The 19,601-nt window shown below is 43.1% G+C and overlaps 1 protein-coding gene across 5 annotated transcripts; it reads left to right on the top strand.

The window, feature by feature from the left end:
* Window positions 1-19,377, top strand: LOC119010628 (probable cation-transporting ATPase 13A3). Of its 5 annotated transcripts, none has more exons than XM_037082923.1 (33): window positions 1-394; window positions 2,132-2,201; window positions 3,024-3,197; window positions 3,479-3,652; window positions 3,826-3,896; window positions 4,023-4,106; window positions 4,237-4,306; window positions 4,398-4,532; window positions 4,668-4,740; window positions 4,919-5,050; window positions 5,724-5,891; window positions 5,984-6,141; window positions 6,258-6,446; window positions 7,167-7,228; window positions 7,794-7,944; window positions 8,252-8,374; window positions 8,491-8,508; window positions 8,881-9,031; window positions 9,361-9,481; window positions 10,489-10,613; window positions 10,695-10,858; window positions 11,605-11,742; window positions 11,911-11,990; window positions 12,129-12,171; window positions 13,242-13,351; window positions 13,515-13,611; window positions 14,597-14,669; window positions 14,771-14,948; window positions 15,437-15,612; window positions 15,980-16,068; window positions 16,248-16,328; window positions 16,604-16,699; window positions 17,385-19,377. In XM_037082923.1, the coding sequence occupies exons 2-33, from the start codon at window positions 2,151-2,153 to the stop codon at window positions 17,565-17,567; spliced, it is 3,738 nt and encodes a 1,245-aa protein (XP_036938818.1). In that variant the 5' UTR covers window positions 1-394; window positions 2,132-2,150; the 3' UTR covers window positions 17,568-19,377. The 5 variants fall into 5 exon arrangements, with proteins under 5 accessions (XP_036938818.1, XP_036938815.1, XP_036938816.1 ...); XM_037082920.1 differs by lacking the exon at window positions 1-394 and adding an exon at window positions 702-792; XM_037082924.1 differs by lacking the exon at window positions 1-394 and adding an exon at window positions 839-1,269.
* The last annotated feature ends 224 nt before the right edge of the window (window positions 19,378-19,601 follow it).

Below are 19,601 nucleotides of genomic sequence, written 5' to 3'. Positions count from 1 at the left end.
TATTATAACGCGGGCAGAGTCACAGAGAGACCCTCACTGCCGCAGACTGATGGTGTCTGATGGCGTCTGGCACATGTCGCAGCAGGTTTCCCGATTTCGTGCGACTTTTCGTCGTTTCACCCCAGAGCCGTTGTCCCCTCGTGACCTCACATCCTGTTTTCCCACTTCCTTGTGAATGGACCGGTTTGGGACGGTCCGGGCAGCGCAGCGTGCAGCTGCGTCGTGTCGGCGTGTGTGTGTGCGGACACATGTTGATACTCGGTGTTGCTGAGCTGCACACACACACACACACACACACACACACAGGAAAAGTTTGACTGCGGCGGCTGTTCGACGGGTTTCCTCTGCTGACTATGGGCCGTGAGATGCACTGAGAGGAGACGGCGGGGCGTCGGTGAGTCGTTACTACGCATGAATGTGGAGTCAGACTCCAACAGCAGCTCGACAGCAGCTGGAGAAAACTGTTACACGACTTTTAAAAACGACTTTTAAAAAAGCGGTGATTGAAAAACTAGGAAAAAAAGCGTCTTCCACTGTGATGTGGAGCAATAGGTAGTGACTGCTCTTTGGACTTTGTTTTATGGTTTTACAGCCTTGAATTGTCTTTGGTTAATTGTGATTTGTTGACACTTACCCGTCGTTTGTTAGAGTGAGATCGCCATAAAACCTAATGGAAGTGTTAAAAAACAAAAAAAAACAAAACAGCATTCATTGCATAAGCACCTCAGACAGCCGGTGTTTGGTGGAAGGCACCCTCTGCGTCAGTTGCAGCCAGGAGCTGAGCCTGACTGGGTAGGTTTTTTTTCCACATCTGGAATCTGGACTGTCCTGCAGGTTCATTCGCATGTGAACAGGTCTGTGAAGTTGTGACTCTGCCTGAGGAGACTCTGCCTCAAACCCTGGATGGAAATCTGGACTTTCCAGGACTTTCACATAGTTGTCTTGAAGCCAGTAGCTTTAAGGTTTTTATGTTTGGCGTCTTTGTCTTGCTGGAAAAATAAATCTCATCCCAGCTCCTGGTTCCCTTGCAGACTTGCAGCAGGCTCTTAAACGGGACTTGTCCTTTTTTATTTGACTGGGTTTATTTCACTCGTCTTCACCTCACCTCGAGCCTCCCGGGACCTGTATCCACACATCATGATGCCGTCTGCATGTTGTTGGATGGAGCTCTCTGTATTATGAGGCGTAGACTTGTCATGGTAGATATTAAGAGTCCTTGTGCAGTCAATGATTTGTGCCTAATCTGGATCCATGTGTTTCTCTTCAAAAGTAAGTCAAAGTATTCTTTTTTTCCCCTGTGGATGAAGTGTCAAAGAAAATGCACAATAAATTTGTAAAATAAGTGCGTACATGATGGTGTTTATTGGGCTGTCAGGCAAGTCAAACATTACTGCAGGTGTGACTGTTGCTGGGCATAAAACATGTGTGCAAGGTGCAAAGGTTTTCATGTCTTACTGCCTATCCTGCACCAGATCACTGCTTAACAGCACAACACTGGATCACACTTAATAGTCACATTCATTGTAACAAACCGATCAACTTAATGACAGTGATGGAGTTGTCAGTGAGTCAATTGGTTAGTGTGCGTAAAGCGTCTTTTAATACATTTAGCGACACCTCAGCGAATAAGTTATTTTAAGGAGATACTGTAGATTAGAGAGTGAAAAGAGATTTGATACCAGCCTCTCTGGCAAGCAGAGGGATTTTACTTGTACAGTTTAAAAGCGCAAAAGTACACGCAAACACTACGAGACACACAGATTTTAAAGTTAAACTGATGCAGTTTAAGTTCAGGGCTCATAAAAGATATGAAGTGAATTGATGAAAAAGAAAAACTGTCTGCATTCAAGGCAAAGTGAGGCATTACAACAGAACACATGGGAGGGAAAACAAATAAACCTCGGACTGACTTCCCACGCTTTGGTTCTTTTTGCTCCTGGAGTCATAAAGCCGAGAGCGCTCGTGCTGCTGACCCAGGCTCGAGTTGCAACAGCTCTGCTGACCAGACAGAGTTGACCTTTATGATAAGAACATTTCTGCAACTAAAGAATCCATTGGAAAAAAAAAAACAAAAAACATCAAACATTCAGTGTCTAAGGTGATCTCCCTGTCTCTCTCTTTGTCTTTGTAGTTGTTGCACTTCTGACAGAATGAAGACGGGAGAGGTGAAGATAATAAACCAGGGCCTGGAGGATGAGATGGTAAATATCACTCCACATCTGAATGCCACTGTCTTCATATGATTATGTTTCCTGTTGAACGATGAGTCACCAAACGATAGCTTTTGATGCTGTTAAAGAACAGTTGACCGTGTGAATCGAAATGGATGTAGCGTTCAATTTGACTTGAATGGTAGGACACTGAAATAACACCGAAGAAAGGACTGTAGTTTGGAGGTTGGTGGAATATCTAAGTTCAGTTCTGGAACTGGAGCTAAAACAGATAGTAAAAAGTTTCAAATCAACGTATCAGACGATGTATACACATTTTTTTTTTTTTGCAATAATCCCTCAAATGTGGCAATCTTTGGGACACAGATATCTGATACAGGAAAGTCAACAGTAAACACTGATATGTGTAAAAGGCCAATACCCACTTGTAAAATCAGGCAACTGAAATATTGATTGAGTCTGTATGGAAACTAAACTGATTTAGTTTCAAGAGCGACAGAATGCCACAGCACTTACAGCCGCCTTTCTGAGAAATACACTTGTTCACTTTCAAGCAGAGAGTTAGATATTAATCATGATAATGATGGTAAATATCTCGTTACCACCAGCAGATATTAGCTGAGCACAAAGACTAGAACCAAGATGAAACAGCGAGCTTTGGTCGGTGCAAAGGTGACCATGGATGGATGGAAGGCGAGCCAGCTGTTTCAGTTGCAGCTGACTGGCTAAGCACCTAAAACAACACCGGATTTTAAGACAAGGCTTAGTTTAAGACCAACGCAAGTAATCAACCACATTGCAGTGTTTCTGTCCCGCTCGTCGGAGTGTTAACATGAGTGTTTGCCCGTGCAGGAGGTGTGGGGGTACCAGCCCTGCCTGTGGAAGAGGATCCTGGTGGGCATGGGTGCGGTGTGCACCGGGGGTCTCCTGCTGCTGCTGCTCTACTGGCTGCCTGAGTGGGGCGTCAAGGGCACTTGCACACACACCTCAGTGAGGAACGCACACACACTGCTGCTCAGGAGCACGGTGAGAAAACCCAGCTTTGTTTTTTTTCGCATCGACGATTCAAGGTTGAGGTTGTTGTCATACGAGGAGAAAGAGCCACCTGACGCCTGTAGACAGTTAAAAAGTCCAAATGCCTGTTACGTGGGTGTATTTCCATCTCTTCACTCGCAGGCTTCTGCTCACGAATCATCCTGACACTCGCTGCATTCTCTGGCACACGCACTGTATTAGGCTACCAGCGATAAATTCAGTTTCCGTCTCACAGCCGAGGAAAAATGCAATTCTTTATGTCGTTATCACAGGATGAGTTCAAGCAGTGGTTTCGAGCCAGAGTACACGTGATGTTGGCTCCGGGGGGGAAACCCTTTGACAGCTTGGATCTGAAGCCCAAGGCTCAGCTGGGGAACGGAGAGCACGGCATCGGTGCTGCCGACGAGGAAGTTCGTGGGAAATTTGCCCATCGACAGCCTGATGAGGTACCACAGTGAGAGACTGCTAAGGATATTTTTGGGGTGAAGTGAATGAACTTCACCCTTCACCCTTGGAACTTGACCCATAGGCTGATAGTCTAGATCCAGTATCGGCTGGTTTTGAAGTGTGTCTGTGCATCTTTTAGTCGATATCTGACCGCATGCTCCCTCCCTGTCAGATCCACTACTTCACCCACCACAGCACCAAATACTACTGGAACGATGTGATACAGAACTTTGAATTTTATAAGTAAGTGTCCCACTTAAAAAAAAACAAAAAAACAAAGAACAATGTGATGCTAAAATTCCTGTGATCCAAAAATCTTACGTACTCATGCACAGCTGCAGTAGGAATGAGTGTGTGTGACTTTTCTAGAGGCTTGGAGGATTTGAAGGTGAGCTGTGCAAGCATCCACTCTGACCACAGCTCCGGACTGTCCAAAACACTGCAGGAGTACAGGTACGCACACGTTTTCCTACACCTCTCCTCTCTCATTTACTTATTTAACAAAGCTTAATTTGTCTTGTTAACTGTATGCATGCTTGTGATCAGATTGAAACACAAATTGCTTTAAATTATTTTTCATCAGGGCGTTGTTTTTCGGGGAGAATGAGATTGCTGTCAGGGTGCCCTCTATATTCATCCTCCTCATAAAAGAGGTGAGTTCACCGCTCTTTGTGTAACATTTTTCTTAGAGTATATATATATGTCTATACCACTAATAATATCATGTTTCTCATCCTTCATCAGGTTTTGAATCCTTTCTACATCTTCCAGCTCTTCAGTGTCATTCTGTGGAGTGCTGAGGACTACTACTATTATGCCACAGCCATCGTTCTCATGTCTGTCATCTCAATAGCTACCTCACTATATACCATTAAAAAGGTGAGACAGTGAGCAGATTCTGGGCCTGGATGAACTTATGTCATAATAATCTTCCCAGAAAACTCCATTTGTGAGTGATTGTTTCCAGAAGTATTCCTCCCCACTCTCTCTAATCCAGTTTGTTTCTTATCGCAGCAATATGTGATGCTGCATGACATGGTGGCAGCACACAGCGTGCTCCGTGTCTCAGTGTGCAGAGGAAATAAAGGCGAGTTTAACATTATGAATATGATACAGTGCTACACTCTACATTAGTAAAAACAAGAGTTACAGTCAGCGAAGTGTGTGTTAGGCAACACTGTATGAGTAGCATGTGTACACCTGTAATAGATGAATGGAATTGTTGACCCCTTTTTCAGTGTTCTCTTTCTTTGTGTTGTTTCTAGATATCGAACAGGCCATGTCCACAGAGCTCGTCCCCGGTGATGTCATCATAATTCCAGCCAATGGGATGATCATGCCCTGCGATGCCGTGCTCACCCACGGGACGTGCATCGTCAACGAGAGCATGCTGACAGGTTGTGTTTCCATACAGCCTTTCCTCGTCCGTAATGTTTTTATTTCCTTTACTTCTTTATTGGTCGAATGTTGTGGGAAAGCTATTTTCAGGGTCCATAATAATTTTTTCATGCTGAATATGCGTATTTATTTATTGCTGCCCATATATATTCTACTGACTCACACAAGTCATAGTATCTCCAGTTAATGTGTCTCAGTACTTCCGCTGTTACTACTACTCAGGGCCGCCTGTAAGGGGGCAAATAGGGAGAAGCTTCCTGCCACTAGGGGGCGCCCACAATAATCACATTCGGCCTAATATAAACAATAATAACCACATTTTATTTCCAACACAAATACTCACAATTACCTATTTAACCAGCAAAAATAAATATATATTATTTATAATATATATGATAACGGAAAGACTAACCTTTTTCAGTCAACTCAGAGAGCTGCTCCCAGCCATGCTGAAGAGGTGAATGATATCGAGGATGCTAATGTTGAAGCTAACATGACTAGCAAGGAGTTAGCTAGTGTCAGTGAAGGAGCATCTTTCTCTGTGTGCTCTCCAAGTGTAACATACTGCACATTTAAATTAGTGCATCATAATTATTTTGATCAGGCTTTTTCTTCTGTTCTGAGGTCAGTTTTATTGATTGAATGTCTGTTAATTCTCCCTCCCATCTTCAGGAGAGAGTGTGCCAGTTACCAAGACCAGTCTGCCCAGCTCAGGCGAGGAGGCGGCCAGCAGCTACGACATGGAGGAGCACAAGAGACACACCCTGTTCTGTGGTACCCAGGTCATCCAGACCCGCTTCTACGCTGGTGAGCTGGTGAAGGCTGTTGTGGTCCGAACAGGTGAGAGAGAGATAAAAAGAGTGGGAGCGCCGAGCCTCAGCTGTGGAGGAGAGACACCGATCATGAGTGCCATCATCTGCATGTTCCTGCAGGCTTCAGTACGGAGAAAGGCCAACTGGTGCGCTCCATCCTCTACCCTAAACCCACCGACTTCAAGCTGTACCACGATGCTTACCTGTTCTTGTTGTGCCTGGTGGGGGTGGCAGGGATCGGCTTCATCTACACCATCATCCTCAGTATCATGAACAAGGTAACCGAGGAGGAAACTTCTCCTCTGGGGAAAGAAACCGTGCCCTGGTTTAACTTGTAGCCGCAGCTCCCTGCAGCGTGCCAGCCGCTCACGGTTCCCTTCTCGATCTCATCCAGGTTCCCGCCAAAACCATCATCATTGAGTCTCTGGACATCGTCACCATCACCGTGCCCCCGGCCTTACCGGCGGCCATGACGGCTGGCATCGTGTATGCGCAGCGGCGTCTGAAGAGGGTCGGCATCTTCTGCATCAGCCCTCAGAGGATCAACATGTGTGGCCAGCTCAACCTGGTCTGCTTTGACAAGGTAAGCCACAGCTGTCAGTTACTGCAATATGATTGCAAAGATTTTCTATACAGTAGAATTCCAGTGTCTGTATCTCTGGGAACTGTGCCAAACTGAGACTGCATAAAGTCCTACAAAGAATGTATAACAAAGACCCATTAGGCATCCAAACCTACTGTCACGTCAGGTTAATGCTGTCCTGTCATAACTGGGTCATAAAAAGTGTTTTATCATTTTTATATCATAAAATTCAAATTAATCTTGATCTTATGAGGCAGTGTTACGGTTACACAACGATGCCATTTGGATGTGTTTCGCTGTACTGTTGTGTGTCTCGTGTCTTTTGCGCTTACCCACATCTCTCTAAGCCATGCATGTCATAGGTGCAGCTTTGTGAAATAATGCAGAGACGAGACGTAAAAAAAAATAAATCTCACAACATGGATGGATTTCTGCGTCCAGATATTGAAGCAAACCGTTGTTTCAATTCTGAAGTTATACAGGACGTGTGTGCATGTTGTCGCACGAACAGGTCAGGCTCTCTTGAACAGTGGTGCGGGCTAAGAACGAGGTTAAGAGAGTTCATTGGATAATTTTAGATGATGAAAAAGATTTAAAAAAAAAAAAAAAGCCTGCACTTCTGAGAATTGTTGGTTGTTAAAGTTTATTTCCAGCTGTGAGCCATGAATAATACAGCCTGGTTTGTGCATCATTAACCGCCTGTGTTATTCTCTCCTTCAGACTGGTACTCTGACTGAGGATGGTTTGGACCTGTGGGGTATTCAGAGAGCTGAGGATGGCCGGTAAGAAAACCTCTTTGATTTGGGTCTTTGTGCAAACACGTTTTTCCTGAATTTAACCATAGAACAGACAAGAATTAAAAAGTCCAGAGGGATGTGACTGTAACAGGTCCTGTTTCGTTGCGACATGTTTTGGGGAGGCTAAAGACTTTTTTATTCTCTACAGTATTCTGACACAACTAAGACTTTGAGATTAAGATTTTGTCATTTGCAGATTTTGGCAGTACGTTTATACCATAGTAACAATCTCCTCATTATCTCTGGTTGTATTTGACCATTGCGGAAGATTTTTACAAATCAATGAGCAGAACTTCTCTATGGCAGCACCGGATTCTGTATGATTTTTGCATGAATGTGATGATTTATTAGGTATTCAACTTGTTATATCAGCCTAAATCTGATATTTCTGTCTCGCTATTTTATCTCTGAAAAATGAAAATGTTGTCTACTGATGTGTTGTTATTAAAATTTACAAAAGGATGTTTGATTCCCATCCCTCTCTGGGAAAAGGATATTATATCATGATAGATGGAGTGTAAATCTTTGAGATCCTCCCTCTCTCTTACAGCTTTTCCCCTCCAGAGTCCGAGGTGGCTAAAGAGAGTCTGGTGAACTCTGCATTCGTGGCCTGCATGGCCACCTGCCACTCACTGACCAAGATCGAGGGCGAGCTCTCCGGAGACCCGTTAGACCTCAAGATGTTCAATGCCACAGGCTGGGTGAGCAAGGGTTTTCAATGTTTACACCCAGCATGTTCAGACAGCGGCACCACACCCAGCATGGACACCAGTCTGTTCATGAATTATGCAGCACCACGCTCGTCGCTTCAGCAGAGTGAGTGGTTTTTTTTGGCTAAAATGATGAAAGCCTGGTGCCATGGATACTCTAGCATGAACAGCAGAAAATGCCGCTTCCTGTCCAGTTGGAAGCTGCGGCTGTGGTCGATTTTCTCTTGTGTCGCACCGTACCAAACTCAGCACATGACGAAAATATTATGTGATCTGATTTTTTTTTTTTCTCATTCAGATCCTCGAGGAGCCCACAGAGGAAGAGACGGCACTCCACAATCCCATCATGCCCACAGTTGTTCGACCCCCAAAGCATACCGTCCCTGAAGCCAATCAGAACAATCCGCTTACTCAGAACATGGTACAGTGATGATACTCAGTGATCCGTGTGTTTGTTTCCGGCTATAAAGAAATACATTTTCAACTTCCCGTCTGATCTCAGAGTTGTAATCGATCCTCCCATCCTTTTATTTCCAGGAGCTGTCTGAATTATCAGTAAGTCGTACATTTCAGATGAAAACTTCATGACTCACACAAGAAAACCGTCGGACAAATTGGGAAATACCCTTATTGATTTCGTGCAGAGGGTTAGATGAGAAGATTGTGATTGGTTTAAAGAAATACAAACAAGCCTTGTTGTAGATTGTTAAAGGGCTCAGCCAGACTGGACCTGACACGACACAGCACTGATGATCTGACACAGATCTGGCTGTGCAAGACTAACCACGCCCTGGCTGTTGCTTCATATTTACTGTACAGAGACTACAGTGTGTTACAACAATCTTCTCATCTAACACAAATGGGCGTATTTCCCAAAATGTCAGCCTATCGCTTAAAACTGAGAAAAAAACGTTTGTGTCTCCTCAGTCCTGTGAGATTGGCATCGTGCGACAGTTCCCCTTCTCCTCGGCCCTGCAGAGGATGAGTGTGGTCGTCAGGAGGTTGGGGGAGAAACACATGGACGCTTACTTGAAAGGAGCCCCGGAGGTCGTGGCCAGCCTCTGCAAACAGCACACAGGTGTGGCACATCTTTATGTCACAGGTTTGCATGGATATGTGCTCCCTTAATTTAGCGTCTCTTTTCAAAATAATCTACAATTGCAGTTAAGTTGAAAGAAAAGTCATTTTGCTACTTAGACCTTCATCAGGTCATCTGGGTTAGTTTTTTTTCCTGATTTTGTCAGCCTTCGGTCTTCTCCTGCGCACCTGTCGATCTTGAGGCGTGCAAAAGCTGAACCCTGAAAATAATCGACATGAATTCAAATATCTCCTCCCTACCTATGAAACAAATTCTGTGTGTCATGTAAAGACGTGGCCAGAGTGACATGGCTCTATCCGGCTCTTCAGTCCCACAGAGCTTCACAGAGACTCTGGAGACCTACACCCGGCAGGGCTTCAGGGTTATTGCCCTGGCACATCGACAGCTGGAGTCCAAACTCTCCTGGCACAAAGTCCAGAGCCTCAGCAGGTAACTCCACAGATAACACTGTCCACAGTACACTGAGCCACTGACATTACAGACACAGCCCACCCTAAAACACTTGCAGGACATGGTAGTTCCACTGATAACTGGACAAACACAGACCAACTGACAGAATGTCCAAATATTTACAAGGCTGCTTCAGCCAGAAGGTAAAATGTTCCAGTGATCTAACACAAAAAAAACCACATTCTGAATCAGAATGTAAACTGTTGCCCACGAAAGAAGAAGCCTCACCAACAGTAGCTTCAACGTATTATAATGCAACACAGCCTCAAGATATGGCGTCATTTGATTTAAAGGGTGAAACTGTGGCCAGTGACCGGCTGTAGTACGGGTTAATAGTTTGGTTATCTCTTAGATTCACAAGCCCACACGACTGCTGATTAAAAGCTACAACTCCCTGTCTGTGTGTTTCCCATCAGTCTGATAAATGTAGAAAATCATTAACTAAAGTAGAAGTGCACTGGCAGGTGAGCAGAAAAAAACAATGAATTACCACTCCTGTGATCAAATGAGCACCACAGATTTAAAACATCTAATGATATTTAATTGAAAGTTAAAGGTGCAGTATGTAGTTTTGGGGAAGAAAGACTGATTTTTTTATGCCTAAACACACAAAATAAACAAACTCTCTGCATTTTCTTGAAGGAATAAACAAACTGACCTTTGAGGACAAACAGTTTCATACTGTTTTACTTTGTTTATATCTGGCGGACCCTGCCATCTTTCTAGCTTCAAGCAGTGTTCTGGGGACCTTATTTTCCTCTGAGAATGGAGAGTTTCTGTACTTGTATCATAACCTCATTAATATAGTAAATATTAAATTCTGACTTCAAATTTTCCCTCAAAAAACTACAAAGTGCCCCTTAAAGGCCCTCATTGTTTTGTACCTTCTCTGATTCTATAAAGCCACTTGAAACAAAACATTTGTGCGAGTTAGTGACAAGTAAATGTTTATTTCCTTGCGAAATGTGTGTTCTGTTCCTTGTTAGGGACCTAATAGAAACAAACATGGACTTCCTTGGTTTGATCATCATGCAGAACAAAATAAAAGAGGAGACAGCCGGGGTTCTACAAGAACTACAACAGGCCAACATCCGCACTTTGATGGTCACGGGTAAATCAGTTCACTGACTTTATTTACTAGTTGTGCCATCACTGCATCGATGGCCCTGATGACGTATGCATCCTCTGTTAGGTGACAACATGCTGACGGCGATATCGGTGGCTCGGGATTGTGGGATGATCCGTTCACACGAGAAGGTCATTATCGCAGATGCTGTGCCTCCCAAGGACTTGTACCCTGCCAGCATCACGTGGCGTTACACTGACAACCCTGCTCCGACCAACAGGGACAGTCAGGTGAGACAGACAGCTTCAGAGCAATCAACAGAAGATCATAAACGAAACAGCCGTCTGCATGCACTCACAGGCAGCCTGTTCATTGTAGTGACTGTAATGACGTTTGGATGTCGTTCCTGCTGAACCACTTCACTGTTTGCTTTGTACAAGTCTGAGGTCTGCGTGTTCAGAGAAGTCTATGGTATTTTTTTGCCCCTCAGGTTAAAAATCTTGTCCAAACAATCTAAGGTGAATGAATAAAGACAGCAAAGTTTGTTACAATCAGCACCAAGGCAACGACCAAGGCATTCACTATTGAAGAGCCACAGAAAGGGTTTGATAGAAAAGACTGAAAGGGATGCTGGCATGATGAATTCTTCCACCAGCCATGATGGATACAACCCAGATTCCAATTCCAAAAAAGTTTGGGCGCTGTGGTTCTTCTGACTTTGCTCATTGCGGGCATCAAATTCACAAGTATCAAAAAACAGCTGAGGTCATCAGTTTGAACATTAAATATCTAGTCTTTGCACTTTGTTCAACTGAATATATGTTAAATCGACAAGAGGGACACAGCTGAGGATCTGAGGTCGTGTGGAGGCTCATAGGGAACCAGTAAGTAAGAAATACATTTGGGGCAAAGATTGAGGTCAGAATTAAGGGCGGCGCAATTACCTGTTTTGCAATGATGTAATAATCTTTAAATTAATACAGTTTGGTAGTTGTCTGGTGTTCTAGTGACAACTGACTCGTCCTCTGTCATTTAGACGGTGGAGATACATCTGGATGAGGAGGAGGAGGTGTGTGACAGGCAGGTGGCTCTGCAGGAACAGAGCTATCACTTCGCCGTGAGCGGCAGATCCTTCGCCGTTATCACCGAGCACTTCCCTCAACTCATCCAGAAGGTAGAGGCTCACCTGTGGACACATCCACATATTCACATTTTGTTTATATCAAGCTGTGTGAAGCCCGTTTTGAAGATAAAAAGCTTCCGTTTACATCAGTTTCTCTGCAACTAAACTAGTCATTTGGGGTTTTGTAATCCTTCCTCGCTCCACGTGGGGGCGCTGCAGCTCGTGCTGAGAGCCACTGTGTTTGCCCGCATGGCTCCTGACCAGAAGACTCAGCTGGTGGAGGTCCTGCAGAGCATCGAGTAAGTCCCTCATCTGTCTGTGGCTTCACTTTAAATCTGTTCACCAGCTTCAGTTCCATCTGCTGGTGATCATGTAATTTTAGAGACTCATCGTCACCACCACATACACAACTTTCACTCTCTCTGTTCACCTTCCAGCTACACTGTTGGAATGTGCGGCGATGGCGCCAATGACTGTGGAGTAAGTGTGGATTATATCTGTTCAACATACACAAGTCACAGCATGTGGGCTCTGATGTACTGAGCTGTTCTGTCTCTCTGGGGTTTGGGTCTTGCTCACGTCACCCTCAATTTCCGGTCATTTTAAAATGTTAAATATCACTTGAAAATGCTGTGAACGATACACGTTGTTCCATCTCATATCAGACTGATGCCACCTCTGTAAACCAGCTCACATGCCAGTGTCTGATTGGAGCTCAAGGTCTGTGGAGAAAACCCTTTAACTTTGATACTGACGCCTCTATAGCACCTACATAAGTAAACAAGACCGCTGGCAGGAATGATAATTATAATGCCTGTCACTGGGTTAAATTCTAACTTATCTTGGTGAGGTAAGTCTCAAAATTAAAGCACTTTTATAGCAGAGTGCTGAGGATGACTTGATGAGTCTCACAGCCTGATGAGAAACGCTGCTCTGTAGTTTGGTCGTACGGCGCTAAAACAAAGTTTACCTCGTCTCACCGTCGTCGTCTTTTATCTGCCAGAATGAACAAAAAACATCTTTCCTGTAACGGCTGCCTTTAAAGTTGACTAGTTGAGCTCAGCACAAATCCATGAAAAGGTTTAACATCAGTCAAAGTTTGGCTGTAGTGTAGTACACTCAAATAAATGTTAAATATATTTTTGTTAAATATATATTATTTATCTTCACATGGTTTCAACAGAAATGTGTTGTTTATACATCCAACAGAATTTTAAAAAACAAACCATTTAAACTGCAAAAAACTTGTGACTGTTGACATTTATGATGTGTAGAATTTATTAGTGGTAAGTGGTATATCTAAGTCTAAAAAACACATTGTTGTATGATTAAATTGCTAAAATGTAATGTAATTCTTATTATACAGGGTGTGTTGCATGTTGAACCTTAATCTTCAAAGTAACTAGTAGTTACATTGTGAAATGATATTTAGATGAGTGAAAGTCTCAAAAACAAAGTTTCCCAACTAACATTAAAACATTTACAACCCTTTTCCTCTTGATGATATTGAAATGCAAAGTGTTTATACCGACGTTCCCTCCTTGTTTTAGGCCTTGAAGAGAGCTCACAGTGGGATCTCTCTGTCTGAGCTGGAGGCCTCTGTTGCTTCACCCTTCACCTCCTCCACCGCGAACATCTCCTGTGTCCCCAACCTCATCAGGTACCGGCTCGCTCCTGATGGTCTTAGACTCTGACATTTGAGAAATACGGCAAAATGCATGTTACAAACTGTCTCACACCATACAGTCAGCTCACCATAACAAAAACATGAAACACTGAGCTTTTCTAATTCTGATGAACTCGTATTGTCTCACCTTCCAAAGGGAGGGCCGAGCTGCCCTCATCACATCATTCTGTGTCTTCAAGTTCATGGCTCTCTACAGCATCATCCAGTACCTCAGTGTCACGCTGCTCTACTCAGTAAGTACTCTGTATTTAAAATTCATATACCTGTTATATACCACAGATATCTAACAATGATGAGACCTTTGTTATACATTTTGTTTTGAGTTTTCAAATGTTTCCAGCAATGTTCAAACTGAGAAAAATCTGTGATATTATTCAAGGTAATGGTGTTTAATTTAATTATCACTATAACTTTCATGAGAGAGACAGAGGAGAGGAGAAGAGTCAGTGAATGAGACTAAACACAACGTGATTAGTTCAGCGGGTAGAGAAGCGTCCCGTATGCAGAGGCTCTGTCCTCGCTGTAGCGGTCCCGGGTTCGAGTCCCGGCCTGGAGCCCATTGCTACAGGTCACTCCTCCTCCCTCTCAACCTGTTTCCTGTCATCCCTCCAAGCTGTCCTGTCAATAAAAGGCCAAAAAAATACTTAAAATAAAGTTAACATTTCTGCCTGAGAGACGTTTTCATCAACAGTGGTGGTTGTTTAACAGAGACCTGTTGATGTAAAAATGACATATTGTGCATTTGACACCTGGTCAGAAATAACATTATTTGATTTGCCTCAGGTAAAACCAGTTAACACCTTTAAAAAGTAAAAAAATATATATATTTTTCCACTTTTATTTTAGGCATTTCCAGCTGCATTATAAACACCATCATGGTGTCTTTGACATGTTATTGAAGGTCCTGCGTTTGTTAGCCTGTGAGGTCAGTGCCATTGAGTTACAGATGCTGTTTTGGTTCCCATGTGAGATACAGACGTGAGGAGCAAGTAGAAGCCAGTGTGGGGTTTGAAAAAGACGTGGGGGTTTCCAGCCATTGGCTGTGAAACAAAGGCAGCAAACGCAAAGTGAAGTTGTTTTGTTCCTGAGTGTGTGAAGGCTATCGGTGAAATGCATCGTGGTGTGATCACATGAATTCACATGGGATCAGTCTTATAGATGTGGACGTTATTGATGTGATCCTCTGCTGCTGAGTGACTCTTTTTTTAATGCTTGTAGATTCTCAGCAACTTGGGAGACTTCCAGTTCCTCTTCATCGACATCGCCATCATTCTCATCATTGCCTTCACAAGTGAGTGGCAGGAGGAGAAGCTCTGAAATGCTCGAAACAGTTTGGGGTGTTATTTAAAGACGATCAGGTATGATAACTCTGTGTTTTGTTTCCGTCTTCAGTGAGTCTGAACCCGGCCTGGAAGGAGCTGGTGTGGCGTCGGCCACCGTCCAGCCTCATCTCCGGCCCGCTGTTGTGCTCCGTCCTCACCCAGATTATCACCTGCCTGGTCTTCCAGGTCCTGGCTTTCCTCTTAGTGCGGCAGCAGAGCTGGTATGAGATGTGGACGCCTCAGTCGGAGTGAGTAACGCGCCTGAAATCAGCAGCCGCCAAGTGAATGTTAAACCACCGACTGGCAGAAGACAGATCAGATCCTTTAATTAGACCTGAGTTAATTGGTGACGCACAATTTAATGGCTACAGAATAACAACAGTATTGATGTTTAGATTGGTTCCCTATAAACCTCACTTACTTTGATTGCATGAGAATCGTATGTACTCACATCATCCTTGCAGTGTTTGGTTTGTATCTTCGTAGATGAATGCACTTGCTAAATGAATGTAATTTATTCTAATGTAATTCATATTGTGATAGTGTTTTAAAAAAACAGAACATGTTTTTTTCTAGTTTTAGATTATAACTTTGAGTTTTCTACTAATTATACACGGTGAGACTTTTTATATAATGTGAGTTGGTCAGTAGATGAAAGAAGAGAAACAACAGTACAGAACACAAAAAAAGTGTGAAAACACTGACTTTAAGTTCCTTGTCCTCTCGCCTCCTGTAGTGCCTGTAATGTTTCCAGCTCCGGCCTCAGCCTGAACGTAACGTCCCCGCACGACCACAAAAACATCAAGAACTACGAGAACACCACCCTCTTCTACGTCTCCTCCTTCCAGTATTTGGCTGTTGCCATCGTCTTCTCCAAGGGAAAGCCCTTCAGGCAGCCCAGCTACAAGAACTGTGAGACGCATTCAGTGCCGCCGACGCACAGATTGATTGTCAGAGCGACTCTGAATCTGTGGGAAAACTTTTGAATTGCTGTGTTATACACAATACTGACAAAAACTAAAAAAATATGTTCGTCTTTTTAAGATAGGAAGTTAGATACTGTCCAAGTCGACAATTCTCGTATAGACTTTCATTGATGATAGTTCATTTTTATCCATTTCTTCTCTAAATCTTTTTATCTCTTCAGCATGAAAAAACGGAAGACAAACACAATCTAAATGTGAACTAATCCCTTCATGTATAGTTTTGTCATTCGGCTACAATTTGAAATAACCTGTTTAATCTGTTGAGTTTTGTTTTTGTTTTTTCATCTCATAAGGGCCGTTCATGCTGTCCTGCATGTGTCTGTACACTTTTCTCCTCTTCATCATGCTGTATCCTGTTCCTGCCATCGACAGCTTCCTGGAGGTAAACTTATACTTTCTCTCGTTTTTTTTTTTTTTTTTCCTGCATTGCTGCTCTGAAAGACATAATGAAAGTTCTCCCTTGAGATTAGAACATTTTACAAGAGAACAGTTTCAAAAGAAGAGTGAAGTCGTTCCAGTGGTTGTGAAGTTCCCTCTCCCTGCCGCTCTGCCTCCCCTCAGATCGTGTGTGTTCCCCATGACTGGCGCGTTACACTGGTCATCATTGTCACCGTGAATGCGGCCGTGTCTTTCATGCTGGAGGTACGCTTTACAGACATCACACCCCACACGCTCTCCGCGACTGATCTCCCTGTTTAATGAGAAAACAGTGATTTGCATGCATTGCTTTTTTTTTTTTTTTTTTTCCCTTCCCCGACTGAATCAGCGCTCGGTAATGCGTTCCTGCCGAATGAATGAAATCAATGAATCCTTTTTGAAGAGTTTCTATTTGAATTGTTTCTGTGTGCCTTATTGTGGCTCTAACCCAATCTTCACGATCAGCTGATTTCTCAAGTTCCCACTGAAATCTTCCGTAGATTTTGATCGTTGACATCGTCTTGTGGAGGCTAGTTTTCAGAGCCAATCAGGGGGTAAATCGACCCTCAGAGCCCTCCTCTGCTGACGCACCTCAGGTGGGGAATCTTTGACTTCACCTTTTTTTTTTTTGCTTGTTGTCACTTTACTCTTGCTTCATATTTTCCTCTGATGACCTGTTGCTTCAAAAGTAATAAATACAGACTAAATTTAAATAGGACTGAATGTTAACTTTAGATTATTAAGCACATTATCTTTTATTTTACGTTATTTACATTTCATTGAGGTGTTTGTGTTGAGAATGTCTTCATCCAGTTTTGGCTCATCTCATGAGTCCTTCATCAGTCTTTCCAGGATTTATTCACAGACCCACCTAGAAACAAAAACCGTGTTCAAAAACATAAATAAATCAAACAGAAAATATTTCATATTTAAAGGTGCACTATGTAGTTTTGTGGAAGAGATTTTAATCAGAATACAAAGATCTTCACTGTCAGATTGTTTTTATGCCTAAACAAACAAAATAAACAACTCTCTTTGTTTTCATGACTGAATAAACACACTTAAACTTAACCTTGAACTTAAAGGGCAACACAGTTTCATACTGTTTTACTTTGTTTATATTTGGCGGACCCTGCCACCTGCCTAACTTCGAACAAACTCATTAATGTTGTTAAAAAAATCCTGAGTTTGAATCTCTTCTTCAAACGATAGTGGCCCTTTAACTGGGAAAGCTCTTCGTCATGATGCAACAAGCTCTGTTCGTACTCCGCGTGTTCCCAGGTGGCCAACGACCGCTGGGGCCCGTCCTTCCTCTCCTGGCTGTTCTGTCGGAACAACAAACCCCCGACGGTGCGCTACATGCACCTGGCCCTGGAGCTGCAGGACGACGCCGACTGGCCCCCCAAGCCCTCCACTGTCACATGCGCCAGCGATCCACAATCCCGCGTCTCTAATCCCCTCTGACACCCGACAAGCGAACCGCCGCACAGACTAAACCTCAGACCACCAAGAAGCCTTAATGCTGACTCAGCCAGCCCAGAGATGCGACGGGTGCTCGGATGACGGAGCCTGCTTGACACCAGCGACCAAATCCACAAGCCTCGTGAAGCCGAGGCCTCCACTGCACCAAGTGACTGACGCTGTGAACTGCTCATACGTTAAGTTCTCTTTTAGTTTTATTCACCTCACAGCTGAACTGTTGTGTCACAATGCTGAAACTTGAGCCAGAGGCCTCCATAACAGGAATAGCTAATAAAAGACACGATGCGCTTGTTTGCTGAGAGTTAGACGAGAGGATCGATACTCGATACTGGAGTAATCATGAAAGCAGTCGTTGCTTGCAGCTCCACTGGCAACTTAATGGTGATGACTAGTCTCCAAGCTTGCCTTATTTCCAGTCCTTATGTTAAGCTAAGCTAACCAGCTTCTAGCTGTGGCTTCATATTTAGAGTGGCATCAATCTTCACATCTAACTGCCAGCAAGAAAACAAATAAGCGTATTTCCCAAAATGTGAAACCGTTCCTCTAAGACAACTGGACGTCTCGCTAACTACACTTGACATCTAGCTACACTGCACTCTGCTGCCAACACTGGACATTGACAGTGGCCTCCTCACTGTTTGTATTATCTCACTCAACATTTGAAAAATGTGAACCAAGTGAGGTGCTTTTGTTTTTCAGAACAGACACGTCACACGGACACCGTGGTCAGATCTGAGCCTGACATCACTGGATCAATCTCTCCACTTCACTGTGAATAAAAACAGTCTCCATTAAAATTAGCTGCTGGTAAAATATTAAAGCTGTAGAAATATTATTAGGTCATATGGATTCAAAGACACAAGAGACATGTGCCCTTTTTTTCAGTTTTTTTTTTAATTTTAGGTATGTGGTACAGTTGTATTTCTTAATACATAAACATTCCCCTGCTGCATTTCTGTTGAGGAGTCGCTTCAGTTAAAAATTCTTCCCGTGGAAGAAAGAAGCGAAATTTCTGTGTCCCCTTTTTTAACAGAATGTAATCGGCAGTTCCAACGTGTGTGTGTGTGTGTGTGTGTGTGTGTGTGTGTGTGTGTGTGTGTACACAGAGGAGGATTAGGGCCAGTGTGAATAACAACATTTGAGTTCTGACATTTTCTTTTGCAACATAACGTTTTTTTCCCTCTAAGATTTCTGATTATGATTTTAATCTCAGAATTAAAGTCAGAATTCTCAGAAAAAAATGGAATTGTGTTAAATACAAATGGTGTGTATGTGTGTGTTGGTGTGAGAAGGAGAACACAAGAGTGTGTTAGTTAATATTTTATCCATTTTTGTGTCTCTCAGATTCATTATGATATCTCTCAATATCTCTCTTCTTTTTGAGTAAATTGTATGAAAAGGACATTACACCGTTTTAACATCACTAAGGTACTGTTTTTATGTATTAATTAAATTTAAATTAATCAAAAGGAATCAATGAGACTCTTGCTGCTGTGCCAATTTGTTAACAGTTGATTTTTATATGTTCTTATGTATCTGTGTAAAGCTGTTCTATACATATTTTTCTAGTAAAGTTTAAAAAAGTTGAATGTGAAAAATATGAGAATTAGTCATCTAAATCTCCACTGTTTTACTATATATGAATAAGGGGAATGCTGTTTCTGTGAATTGTAATCAAGTATTTGTACTTATTTTCTTATTTCTACAATGTGACAAAAGTGTTCCAGTGTCTCCCGTGTTTGCTCTGCAGAACTCCCATTACATTTCCCAATAAATCTGTATATTAAGCCACTCTTGCGTGCTTCGTGGGGGGCTGACCCTGGTCACACTTTTTCAGCCAAGACTTACTGATCAATTATGGGCTTTCCCAGCCTCCTCGCTGCCTGGCATATGGGCGCTTAAAGGCGCGAGAGTGGAGGAGAAAGAGGGGTATCATTTCATGTGGAGATCAGGGCCCATAGGCAGTGAATGGGTGGATTTAGGGGGGACTGTGAATAAGGCAAGGGGCTCCTCGCT

This window comes from Acanthopagrus latus, chromosome 21 (genome assembly GCF_904848185.1).
Source record: "Acanthopagrus latus isolate v.2019 chromosome 21, fAcaLat1.1, whole genome shotgun sequence".
Classification (NCBI taxonomy): domain Eukaryota; kingdom Metazoa; phylum Chordata; class Actinopteri; order Spariformes; family Sparidae; genus Acanthopagrus; species Acanthopagrus latus.
Note: the sequence above shows the minus strand (reverse complement) of the source record. Positions and strands in the feature narration are given on the sequence as shown.